The sequence below is a fragment of the Astatotilapia calliptera genome, chromosome 23 (genome assembly GCF_900246225.1).
Source record: "Astatotilapia calliptera chromosome 23, fAstCal1.2, whole genome shotgun sequence".
Taxonomy (NCBI): Eukaryota; Metazoa; Chordata; class Actinopteri; order Cichliformes; family Cichlidae; genus Astatotilapia; species Astatotilapia calliptera.
Window position 1 is genome coordinate 13,521,960 of NC_039323.1, and position 13,095 is coordinate 13,535,054.

The following is a 13,095-nucleotide window of genomic DNA, read 5'->3' on the forward strand; positions in this document are numbered from 1 at the left end:
ACCACTTCGATCTGAGTGACGTAAATGTAGTCATCAAGCAGAGAGCGCAAGGCTCCGTCTGCACGCTCCGTCTTTAGGCAGACTTGGAAAGAGACAATACAACATAATGACTGCTTGCCTGTGGTGACTGCAGCTGTCTGTTTGCAGCTGAGTATAACCCCTGCCTGTCAAACCAACAAGGCTATGCATCCCATGTCTTATATAGGCCAATGGTACATTCCATACAAGATGCATCTGGACTTTTGGGGCTCACTGCTTTGGTTTTGTTTACTTTGCAGAAATGCGTTTCACAAACAGTCACACAGCCTTGATGCGGATTCTGCAACATGTGCTGCAGACAGCACAGAGCGCATTATAAAAACACAGCCAGAGTCCATCTGCTGGAAAAATTGTGCGATAACAGGCTTGCACAAAGCATACTTCTCAGCATGTTTCAATATTAGAACACGTACACGCTGATAACGACAACATGTGTCGCCAGCGGTGAGCTATGATCACCGACTGCTGGGTTGAAGCAGGGGGAAAGGAGCTAAAATGGCTTGTTTCAGATAGACGATCGACTGTAGGGTAACCCAGTACAAGATAAAAGAAACAAAACTTTTTTGCTGTGACTCATGCAAAGCTCCACAAGAAGAAAAGGTCTAAATAAATGAGCCAGTACTACAGTACGTGCTGTGCGTGTGCACTTTTAAGAGGAAAAGCTAAAATCATTTGTTTAATTTGAAGCTTGCATCTCATCTGCCAGTGAAATAAACCCGTGCTATTTTTCATCTACCAGTATGAAAATTCAGCTTCTTATCATCCATACCAATCATGGTATCACAGTGATCGTTTGCATTTCCCCTGCATCCTCACTGCAGGCCAATCTAACAAACCCACAATATGATGGCAATGCCTGGAAGCGACTTCGATGTCACAGTTAACTTGTTTCAAATCGCCTCAACATGTGGTCATCTGGAGAAAATAATGAACTGCATTTATTCTCAGAAGTGCACAGTCAGCAGCTGCATCAGAACAATCTGCAGGCGGCTGGTCTACCGTGAAAGTCGCTACATGACCGTCTGAAGAAGCTGAAAGTCTGGCTGACTTTAATTTTGGTAATGACATCAGGAACAAGGCTCGCATCCCTGTTTACGTTTACAGGTCAGATTCAAGTATTCTGAGTGCGCGAGGAATGCGAGAAAGGAAAGCAGCCATAAACCGAACTACAGGAGTCAGACGGTTAGAGCAATTTGGAAAAGAGGGAGAAAGATTTCACTTAGACAAAACTTACAGGTGCCTGCGATGGAGCTCCATGATCCGTTCTTGTACTTTCTCTTGGTAAGGTAACAGCTTGTTTATCCTCAGGTATTCCCTGTCTGCTGTGTCATCGTAGTCGCCGATCTCCGCTGTGATTTATGGAGAGAAAACGAAGCGAGACTACGCTCATTTCAGGTTTTAACAGATTGTTTCTATTCTTTTCTGACCTGTAGATTTGCTGTTACTTTAGATTATAGCTCACAAATGATTCCCTACACAATTTGCTGCAAATTACCATAAGAATTGCTTTTTGAATCTAGACATTTGCGCTTTCTCATCTGGTCTCTTAATACCATTTTACCATTTTTAAAAACCTTTAAGAGGAGGTATAACACACTGAACCCTGGGATGATTTTTTATTTTTATTTTTTATTTTAACAGAGTATAAGAAAATACTGAAAAGAACCTTTTAAGATCTGTGGTTTCTGTGAACAGGATTATGTTCTGAAACAAATCGAGCAAACCAGTTACTAGAGATTTTACAAGTGCTCTTACTACTGCATAATTTAATTTAGTCTGATAACACTGTCGGCTTTAACAAAAACAGAAAGAACTTACATTGGACAAGGTGAGAGGCCAGCAGGGCACCAGTATTTTCTGTGCAGATCAACCTGCCCTCCATCAGATCCCTTTTCATTTGCAGGGAGAATAAATACCTAAAGGAGAGGGGGGGAAAAAAAGCATGTGCACACACACACACACACACACAGTCATAAGCTAAGTGTCCATCTATTTATGTTCATGAGAAGTAAATAAGCACAAACTAAGCTCATCATGGATTAAGCATCTTTAGGAACCTTAAGTGCCATTTAAACAAATAACTCTTGGAAAAACAACGATCATAAAGTTTTTAACTGCAGAAAAAGTAATTTTAAAGAAGACAAAGCATAACAGAGCTTCTATTTAAAAAAAAAAAAAAAAAAAAAAGGGGGAAGAAAAACAGAAACCATGTTCCTCCAGCTCCTCATACAGGTAGAGATAAAAGTGATATTCAAAAGGAAATTACAGTCACTGACCGGGTGTACTCCTCCTGCAGCTGACCCGGATCGGGGGGAAAGAATTTCACTGACAGTCTAAAAAGCGTATTTGCTGGTCCTGTAAACGTACAAGCAGATTATCAATGCCCAAAACACTTTATTAGGTGGATTCAGAGCTAAGAATCAGCCTCACTTACTTCTGACTTGTTTTGAAATGGGTTTTGTGGGTTCCAGCCAAACCTAAAGAGAAAAAAATAAATAAAAATAATAGAACATAATGTGAACTATAACTTTGACAGGTGGTGGCAGGATAACTTCAGTGACTCCCTTGTAACACAGCGACTGTTTGCTGCTTCAGCCCCATTTGAAACAGAAGAGAGATGTCACAATGCTGTTGGCAAAACACTGGCTTCAGTGTAGGAGGCTGCTCAAGCCGTACATCTGGGGCTGATTGAGGGAGGAATGCGCTCGATCCAGACAGACATACTGAGAAATTGGTATCAGCTGATTGCTGCCTGAATTCTACTCAATTCCTAGTCACACATGTGCCAGTTTGTATATAAATTTCTATTAAAAATGAAAAAAAGCTTTCTGGTTTCTGCTTCTACTCCAATTCTACTGGCTAACCACACTTGAGCAGGCTTTGGTAAATGGTCAGTGTAGAGCATAAAAGAGGGATTACATTTGCCAAAACATTCCTGAAACCATCAGCTATCATCTGATGTTGTTTTAAGTTTAAAAACAAATAAATACATAAATAAAAACCTGCATTTGACCTGGATATCCCATAGCTACACTTTAACTTTAAAAAAAAAAAAAAACTACCCACAAAGACTGACTAGTAGCAATGGGCTGGTCGAGGAATGTCACTGAAATTTAGAAAACATTGGGGACATCAACTATAAGGACAACATTAAAGTTAGCGTCAAGCCAACTACACAACCACTACGCAATCAGTGATGGGTGTGTCGCTCGATACGTGGGCAGGATTACATCAGCAGACTCGCTGATTGGTTCTGGAAGTGTACAAATGCATGTGTAGAAATAATCAGAGGCAAAGTACTGAAACCATATCTATGGGAAACCCAACGAAATGAGTAGAATGCAAGTATTCCAAGTATTGATTTACCAAACATGTAATAAGCAAACCCTTCAAACACACGAGCTTTTCAAATGTGCCAATTTGAGGCTTATTCTCATCTTACTCTGCAGCACTGAATATCTGAGGATTTTGGACTGTTTTCACAGCTTTTTTTGGTACGTCATTTAAAATCCCATGGTGCAGTGGTTTACACATTTGTCTAACAAGCAAAATATGCCCAGATTGATTTTGAGAGGAGACATAAACCCCTTATTGTTGCTTGAGGAAGGCCATCCAGTGTAAAAATCTGCCAAACCAAGCAGGATTTAGAAACTTCAGATATGTAGTGCCATCATGAAATTTGGGGGAGACTACTCCTTAAACAATACCTGAACGCCACTTTGACCATTTTCCCTTCAAAGTCACCTTGTTCACCTGGAGACCTTTTCAGGTTCTGCTACCTTTCTGAAGTCACTCCTGTTTGAAAAGTTGTACATTTTGGATTTCATCCAAGTTCTCAAATGTTGTGCAGACAGCAAACAACAACAACTCTACTTTCATGCCCAGGATCTTCGCTGGTGATCAAACTGCAGTCCACAAGATGTTCGTGGAAGAGTCTGCAGTGCATGAGGAAGATTGACGCTATTAACCCTCTCCCAATAAGTCACAGGACTTGTTTAGCTCTGCTTTAACACCCTTTGGCATCTGGTGGAGAAGATTCTATATAAGCAGAAGTAAAACAATCAAACCAATGCTATTCACATGAAGTGCCTCTCATTGACTTCCACACATTTCCATTACAGCCATTAAATGCAAGTTTAATGGATGTAGAGGAGATCAGGTGAGCAACACAGAGCCTCAAGATCAACGAGACTGAACAGGACCTCTGGAGTGATATAGAAACAGCAGAGGTGCACACAGGGGGTGACCCCGTGGGACAGATTAGCCCAATTCAAATTAGTTTTTGGTTTTATGAGTACCGAATTCAGTCCTCACAGCTGGGAAGCTTTAACAAAGCGAATGATTCATGACTCGGATGATTAATCATGAAAACATTTTCCAATTATTTGTTAAACTCTCAATATATTATTATTCTTCTGAGTAAGAGCTTCCTGAACGATGAAATAACTGATGAGGACACAGCAGCTACTCCCAAAAGAATCTCAGTGTGTGCCCTGCTGGGTCACCGATAGTTCATGACATCAGCTGCAGCCAAGCTTCCTTCATACGCTCAGTAAAAATTCACTATGCGTAAAAGATTTAGTTTGTTAATGGAAGAAGCTCCTTTAAAAACCAGACTGCAGAGCAGCAAACGTAGTGTATATTTAAACACTGTATAGTTTTCAGTCCTCGGAAAGCTGAGCGTACATGAGCAAAGAGGCCGGTGCGTCTTATTAAACAACACTGGCCTCATTCTCTTTGAAGAAGATATATAGTGGGCTCCATAACTCCTCTCTGCTGCTTTACAAAAACTGCTAGGTGGTCTTGAATTCCACTTATGTTTCTGGAAGAGTAAAACAATGGAAAGTCTGACATGTGTATATGAGCACTGCTGCCAGACAAGTTAAAAATATTCCAAAGTAATATACTACTCAAGTCCAGAGAAAACACTACCTCACTGTTTGCATTGCTGAAGAAGAGCAACTAATGACTTATAAGTCCATGTTGTTCCCCGAATGCCCATCCTGTTGTCATCAAGCATTTTAAAAAGTTTGCCTCAACCAATCAGTGCACAAGTCAGCTCCTCCATGTCCAATGTGTCCGCTTCAAACAGGAAATGGAGATGTACGTACCCAGTTCATCTGCATGTTCTGAAACTCGAGGCCAAAGTAATCACTCTCTATGAGGTTGCCTCTGTGGAAAACCTCAGAGAGAAGGATCTGTCCAAGAGCCTTTGGCTGAAAGAAAAAGAAGAAAAGCAGAAGAATTTCATCACTATGTCAACACAAAGATTTCAGAAGTTCTGTGACAATAGATCTTATGAGAAGCGAAAGTGCATTGCTTTAAAAGACAAAATATTCACAAAGATTCCACAGATGGAGAGCATCATCAAAAACTAATTTCAACTAAGCCCGAAGAGAACGAGGACACGCTTGTGTTCAAAGCGAGCGCTGAATAAATGCCGTCTGCCTGTGTGGTGCAGAAAATATTCGCAGCTGTAAATGATCCACTCCATTGTGTGTTTTATGGTTGCGTATGTTCCATCTGTCGATTTAAATACTTTTTCTCGACTTGGATGAGTGTCTGAACTTACTGTATTTCGCCGTTTATCTGGGCCTGAGAAGTGTGCATGTGGGAATTCTGCACAAGTTTACCATCTCAATGCTCTGGGGTTTGCTTTCACTAAATGAAGAACTAATTACTATGTATGAAGAACACACTGCACTTGAGGTTTGGAATCCTAGCTTGCGATTTTTTGAGAAAATTATAGCCTGAAACATCTGGTTGTAATGTAAAATAGTATTTTTAAAAGCCTTATAAAAAAAGTACTGCTTTGCATTGGCTAAAGTAAAGGATTACAACTCAAAGCATGCCAGGAGATTTACTGTAGTCGGTCTTTTCATTACTTTGATACAATCACATGTTCTGCATTCAGAAAATCTATAAATTGCAGGTGAAACCTACTGACACAACATCCATAAATTTAGGAATCTCTTGTAAAATTCCCCCTTTTTCCCCACATTCAAGGTATCTGATTCCAGCTGACCTCAAACGGAGAACAAAAAATGGTGTGTTAAAATACTTTGTCTGGGCTGCCTTTGAGTGCAGGCCAAACATACGATCCAGACAACGTCAGCGAGATTTTTTGCGCAATGACTCGGGAGCCAAATGCAAGGAACGCTTTGAGGTATTTTGTCAATTTGACTCATTCAGTGAGTGCTTCATTAACAAAGTTATTAGAGCAAAACCAAATCTTCCCTGTGGTTAGACAATGTTTCCATACACTAATCCTCATTTCTTCTCAGTGTTCTTGAGGTTTACCATGTACACCTCATCCTGTTACAAGTCGGGGGAAATTCAGTCTAACCAGCAAACAAAGTTTGAAACCACACTGTCAAACAGCTACAATCAGCCTAATCACCACACGATTAATGTTTAGGTTTAATCAAACAGAACTGAGGCCGCTAGTTTGACAATAAACCCAGAAGCAGTTGGCAGGTTTGACCTGCTGAGGATTATGTTCTCAATGCAGTAGCCATGAGCAAACTATTTAATGCCATCTTCTTTTTCTTGGCACTTTGTCATTGTGTTACTCATTAACCCTCTGCTGGAATTGTGAACGTGTGTTTTAAGAGCACAGTAAGATCAAACTTTGACATGTAGCATTATCTTTTACAGTCAGACAGGGAGGGATAGCATTTTCTCATTGACCCAGCTAGCCTCTTTGCTAGCTGCCAGGTGAAGCCAGGCAGCTAGCAAAGAGGAAAGGGTACAGCTACTGCACATCATTCCCCCCCTAAGAAAGTTCTTTCCAGCATCACTGCAGTGAAATTCCATGTAGCCCGCAGATAATATTTTCCCCTCAACCAACTTCCTCTTATGCTGTCCAATTTGGCTTATCTCTCTGTGAAGTCACTGTTTACTTTGTGGGCACACACTTAAATGTTGGCAACCCTGCAGCAGTTTAAGTACAGCTGAAGTATTTTACAGTGGAACAACAAAAAAAAAGAAAGATAAAAGTAGATGTTATGAAAAATGCCTGAATTTAAAAGTTTATACAAATATAAATTGGCCAATAATGTACCAAAAGCAAACATTTTGGTACAAAAGCAGTCTTCAAGTTCAGACAACTCCAAGAAGCAACCACAGTACGAATGAAGTTTTACACTACACAGACATCAGAGTTAAACGGCTTAAAAATGAAATTGACTTTTAGTCGCGGTTGCCAATAAATCCATATTTTAGCTGTTGAATCACATGACTCATTCTTTTGGAAGGGCCTGGAATCTAAACTGGTTCCAAACTGTCCAATCCATTTGAATTGTTTGCCTCCGAGCTTATCAGCTCCTTTATCAGTGCTGGCTTATTTTTCCTGACAGTTGAACATTGCAACACTGTGACATCAGTATCATGGTGGTGGAGCTTTTGCACACCTGAGTCATATGAAAGCCTTTAAAAGAAACACTATTTGAGTTCTCAGAGTCATAGATAAGAAAACAATTGTACCGACCCGTGAAGGCCTCTGACACAGAAAACTGAGTTGAAACTAAATGGCATGGGCATATCCAGCCCCGTTTCTAGATACAAATATCTTTTGAAAGCATGAAAATCTACTACCAAAATTGGCCAAACTGATTAAAAATAATCCAAATTTACTTTGCTGTTTAACTCCACCTTTAAATGTAATTTATCAGTTCTTCTTTGCCACTAATGTATCATAAACCATTGGGCGGCACCGCAGAAGCCCTCCTGGCATCTTAAGTAAAGTCACATCTGTGATGTGACAGCGAGATCATGCAGAGTTTGTTCACACCCTACTTGTGGTGTGGACCACAGTCTCATCTCCACACCAACATTAAGGCAGGTCAATGGGTCACCCAATCAAGCTCCAAAAGCAGCGGGGGATTATGGCAAACAGATGTTTCTCTGGAAGACAAATCTCCCCTTGTTTGTGTGTATGTGCGCTGGGAGCAGGGGTGAGTACAAGTAAAAGCTTAAAAAACAGCCTGCTATAGGAGAGGACTGCCTTCCTCATGCACAGAGAATTTCAAGGGGGGGAAATGGAAAAAAAATACAGGTGCAATTCAAAAATGCAGGGATTTGTTGTACCTTGCATGACAGGTTAAACACTGTTTAAAGATCACGGTGAAAGGCAGAGGGCTCTAGCAGAACCTCCCACTGACAGCAGGGGTGTGTTGGGGCTTGCATTTGCCACAGTGGGAGGTACACTGTCATTTTTCACGGTGGTATACATTTTGACGTTAAACAGGTTCTTCGATGGATTTTATAACTGAATGGCAATTTCCCTTCTTCTCGCTGCCTGGCTTTAGGACACGCCCGTGGACAGCTGGCAGTCATGTTGTTTGTTGGCAAATCAACTGTGGAAGGTGGTAATCGGGATCAGATGTTTTACAGAGTGCCTTCTGCTCAAGTCACCTGTATAACCCAGAATTTACAGCCTCTGCTTGGCATTTAAAACATGAGGGGAGAAAAAGGAGAAGAAAAAAATTCAGTAGGTGGATCCTCTTTAGGTGGTGGTAAATTACTCCCTGCAGCAGGAAAGATTACCATAACAGTAAGAGCAGAGAGGAGTCGTTTGAGGTATTTAACAAGAAGTCCTTCAAGGCACAGCCATTAGATAGTTTAGCCACTTCAGTACACAGTGGGGTAGCGTGAGTGCTTTGTGGGGATGAGAGCCGAATGCTTCTCAGCCTGTGTTTGGTATGAAGAACAAGATTACTGCTTTTGTGAGCATGTCCGCGTAACCGACGCCACAGATAACAAACTGAGATACACCACTCTGACATTACTTTATCCAAATTCCCTTTGGAAGAAAGTCTTTCCACTGGACAACCATCGTACAACACTTCCAGGAACTTATTTAGCTATCCATTTCAAACCATTATCTAAATTGACTTTAATTTCAAACATCACGTAACATAAAAACTGCATGCATAGAATCATTAGTGAGATCAGATGGGGAAAAAAAACTCTTAAAAATCTTTGCTTTTTCTGCTCCCAAAATAAGGTTTTGAACAGTTTTTCCTCTACAAGAGTGCCATGTGTCTCGATCTTGCAATCTCTTGTTAATGCCAGAAACTTCCACACAATTTAAATAAGTTTTTTTTTTACCCCTCTGGATTGTAGTGCCATTTATTCATCTAAATTGTTCAACACACAAAACAATTATTCATTAAAAATCCATGTAAAAATGTCTCTAAAGAAATGACAATCTGAATAAATAACACTCTGGGCCAGAGGAAAATTGTGTATTGTTAACTTTAGTGTAAATCATCCATTTTAAAGGATAATTAAACACTTTGTTGCATTTCACACCGACTGCATCGTTGCAAGAACGGCTCACAGATGAAACAGGACTTTAAAGCACACATCACGGTTGAATTACACTGTTTGAGTTATCTAGTTAGTCCAAATGTGATTTCAGGGACAGGCCAGGGGGGTTTGGAATTCCTCGGCCCAACTTTCGACAGGGCTTCACTCCTGACCGTGTCCCCTTCCCCCACCACCTCGGCTCAAACTTTGTACTAGCCATGACTGCTCCCTCTGAACTGCCCCTCTTGGTTGTCAACCTTGCTATTTATGTGCTTGTTTGCTAACACTAAAGCAAAGCCTGCCTGGATTCCCTCCCACCAGCACCCTGACTATAAACGCATTTTCACACAGCTAGGTTCCGCAACCCACTCTCTGCCCTTTTTTTTTTTTTGCAAGTTTTAAGCTGGAAGTTAAGGCCAGCAAAGGGGCTGGCTGTGCTGGATAAAAGAGGCCTGTGTTTCCCCTGCCCCGCTGGCCCAGCCTCCCTGTCCAGAAACCACAAGGCTGAGCTTTCTCCTGTGCTGGGTGGCTGTGGGAGGGGTCTGTGGACAAGAGTCGTGCAAGCAAATGTCTGCTGATGATGACCCATGTCAGGTAACTGCAGCAGAGGAAGGCCAGCAGATCAAAGACTGATCTGATTGGACTGTCTTAGGTCCAGGCTAAAGACATTATATGGCCAGAAATACAAACACCTTCGCACGCAATATGATTTTACAGTTCAGAGTTATCACACGTAATGAAAGATGTGATGTAACGGTAAAGAAATAAATATGGAGAATGACAGCTGTTATTCTAGGAATGCACCAATATATCAGCAGAATATTGTAATCAAAAGACGTCAAAATCTATAAATTATGCGGCATCTACATTTTAAAAGCACAACGCAAAGCAGAAATACTCCAAAAATGTTCCCATACATTTATCCCCCCTGACTCAGAGAAACCACACAAAACAAAGCAGAAAACAAGAACATCTATATCAAGAAAATTTGCACAATGGATGAATCCCTTGTGGCTTTCCTGTGTGTAATTTTGAGTGAAGTGTATTTTTGCTTCACTGTACAGTAAGAGGGGCAGTAAATGGCAGGTGATGGAGACTGTACACAAGATATTTGGGCAGCTGAGCAACCAAAACGCCACAATGAGGGGAGGCAGTTACTTGAAGGCCACAACCATGGCAAACATTCCACACTGCAATTTTGTATCTATTTTTGCACACGGACTCCACGAGGGAGAAAAAAAATATATAATTAAAAGCATAGGAAAAGTTGTGCTGGCTCAATCAGTTCTCTTTGAAGTGACTGGACAGATAGGCACAAACTGAGCGCACATTTCTGATGCGTTTAGCTGAGCAGCCATTCAATACACAAGGATAAAAACTATTCACCCACCAGCCCACGACTCCTCACAATGAATGAACAGAAATATTAAGCAGTGAACAACAGAGCCTCTCAGAGGCCATCTTGTTCCTGGTAAACTCCAGTCTGCTTGACAACAGCACTGCCGTCATTCTCTTTTTGCAGCCATGTATTTCGGTCTGCCACCTCCTATCAACACCACGTGCGGAGCCGCGCTGAACTCAGACCTCAGTCAGCCTGTCAGAACTCAGAGAACCACATTTTCTTGAGACCAATTAAATTTTCTTCAGACTGAACAGCACACAGGTCTGCTTCCATGCAAGTCTAACATATGCCCGTTACGCGCTATTAGCTTAAGACTTTGAGACAACATATGCTGCATAAGATTATGAAACGTCTGCCTCAGCAGTACTCCTGAACTGCAACTCTTGTGGCTACACAAGGATTTAGGATACACACAGGAAAGTATAAATATACAAACCTATTCGAACACAATTAGCAGCTGCCAGGTCTTTTTATTACACTTCACCATCAACCAGCCACTGAATTGAGCATTTAATCATTGTACAGACTCTACTTTGATTTGTTTTCCCCTTCACATAAAAAGCCAGGAAGCATGCTCTGATAGAGTGGCTTCCTTATTGCTTCCTATTGGCCTTCTCGGTGACTCCTGCTGCAACTTGGCAAGCAGACATGGCAAAGCAGAGTCACAGCATGGATCTCAAAGTTTGTTCAACAGCGAGTATTTAAATGGGATCAACTTCTCTAAAGTAATTCCAATGAATAGAAGAAAACAAAAGCAAGAATATTTGGCTAGGATTTATACACTGTGTGTGATGACTGTGTGAGTAACCAAATGCTTCTGTAAAATTTAGACTTCGTAAATCCCCCCCCCGAAAAAAAGAATTATAAAAACAACCCAGAAAGACCAGACTCCTAACTTTTAATACCTACTCCTTTGGAAGTCAAGCTTTAGGGACAGTAAAGAGAACTGCTACCACTTGGACCTGGAGCAGAAATCACAGCCAAGAAACCAAGAGGCGCCCTGCTGAGTTACACTAAGTTGCCCCAATAAGAAGCCTTAAAGAGGAAGGGATTTCAGCACCAAAGCCATGTGGCAGCTGTCACCAAGACACACAGACACACACAAACCAGGGCGACCAAGGCCTCCAAGGTAAGATGGAGCAATCCGGAGACATATTTTAAGTAAACAAACGAGGATGCACGAACCACACACAGTAGAACCTACTTCTATATCAAAGAACTCCTGAGAGTCGTCCAGCCCCTGCACACGGATCTGTATTCCTCTGCCTTGGCTTATTCTCCTGTTGACCATGTTACCACTGAGACTCTGGCCCGGCTCCAGAGTGCTGATCCCAGCATTGAACTGGGCTCCCAGTCTTGTGCCAGGGGTCTGCAGGACCCTGTATGAACCCTCTATCTCCCCCATTCCAGCTCAGGGAAACGCTCCTGCAAATTCAGAAAGCAACAAATATTAACACAAAACTTCCACTGATCAAATATTTTCTTTGTTCTAAGGACAAACTATTTGGGCATAAAAAAACAAAAACAGTCCAAACAGCTTCCTTTAACTGCGAAGTTGCGAAGCCGTTTACGCACACCTGAGGCTCATTCATAGGAAATGGACCGCATTACGCTTACATACAGAAGACTAAAGTAATAATGACCCAAACCATTTATATTTAACCTCAAGCAGAAGTGCAGGTTGGCACAAAAGACGGCCTAACATACGAAAAGAACTGACGGCGCACCGATTTTGCCCTTCATGCGGGGCCCAAAAGTCCCACCAAGACGTAAACCGCGTTTACAGCAACACTTAAAGCCAGAAAAGCTTTCGGGAAAAGCATGAGGAATGTTTAAGGTGAGGTTTGTTTTCTTGATGAGAAACTCAGCTCAGTGGATTCCAGTGTACGGTCGAGAACCGAAGCTAAGTTAATTATCTTAACCGAGAATTAGATCCGAAAAAGTCGCCACACGAGAAAACAAAAAAGGAAATTTGCTCAAAAGCGGTTTTAAACTTACCGTTCTGCCCGAAATGAAACTAAACGCTAAAAGTTTGAAACGCCGAAGAGGACACTACTCCGCTCCATGGTCGTCGTCAGCCAAACGAGTGCGCACTCAACAGCGGTTTATCATTGGCTACAGCAGAGCCGTCTGTCCTGCCATTGGTTCAAATGTGGCTAAGGATCGTAGGCAGGAGAGCCAAGATATACTTTCTTCTACTTTAAATGGCTTTCACGGATGGAGAAGAAGGAACTCACCAGTCGGAATATTTCTTTTACGAGAGTAATGTTGCAAAAAGTAAATGGGGATTTGCGCCAAGAGTCAAAGTCGATAATAAGAAGTGTTATATATCATTAGTTTGG

The 13,095-nt window shown here is 41.5% G+C and overlaps 1 protein-coding gene across 4 annotated transcripts in view; it reads right to left on the bottom strand.

The window, feature by feature from the left end:
- farp2 (FERM, RhoGEF and pleckstrin domain protein 2) overlaps positions 1 to 12,889 on the bottom strand; it is a 30,381-nt gene extending 17,492 nt beyond the window's left edge. For 2 of the 4 annotated variants that reach the window (XM_026158127.1, XM_026158126.1), the window contains exons 1-7: positions 12,752 to 12,889; positions 11,958 to 12,178; positions 5,151 to 5,255; positions 2,474 to 2,516; positions 2,316 to 2,394; positions 1,858 to 1,955; positions 1,274 to 1,388 (exon numbers count right to left, since the gene is read on the bottom strand). In XM_026158127.1, coding sequence (XP_026013912.1) covers positions 1,274 to 1,388; positions 1,858 to 1,955; positions 2,316 to 2,394; positions 2,474 to 2,516; positions 5,151 to 5,255; positions 11,958 to 12,158 — 641 coding nt within the window. In that variant the 5' untranslated portion in view covers positions 12,159 to 12,178; positions 12,752 to 12,889. The remainder of the gene's footprint in view (positions 1 to 1,273; positions 1,389 to 1,857; positions 1,956 to 2,315; positions 2,395 to 2,473; positions 2,517 to 5,150; positions 5,256 to 11,957; positions 12,179 to 12,751) is intronic. The other 2 variants (XM_026158125.1, XM_026158124.1) reach the window with 1 other exon arrangement.
- Between the last annotated feature and the right edge of the window lie 206 nt (positions 12,890 to 13,095).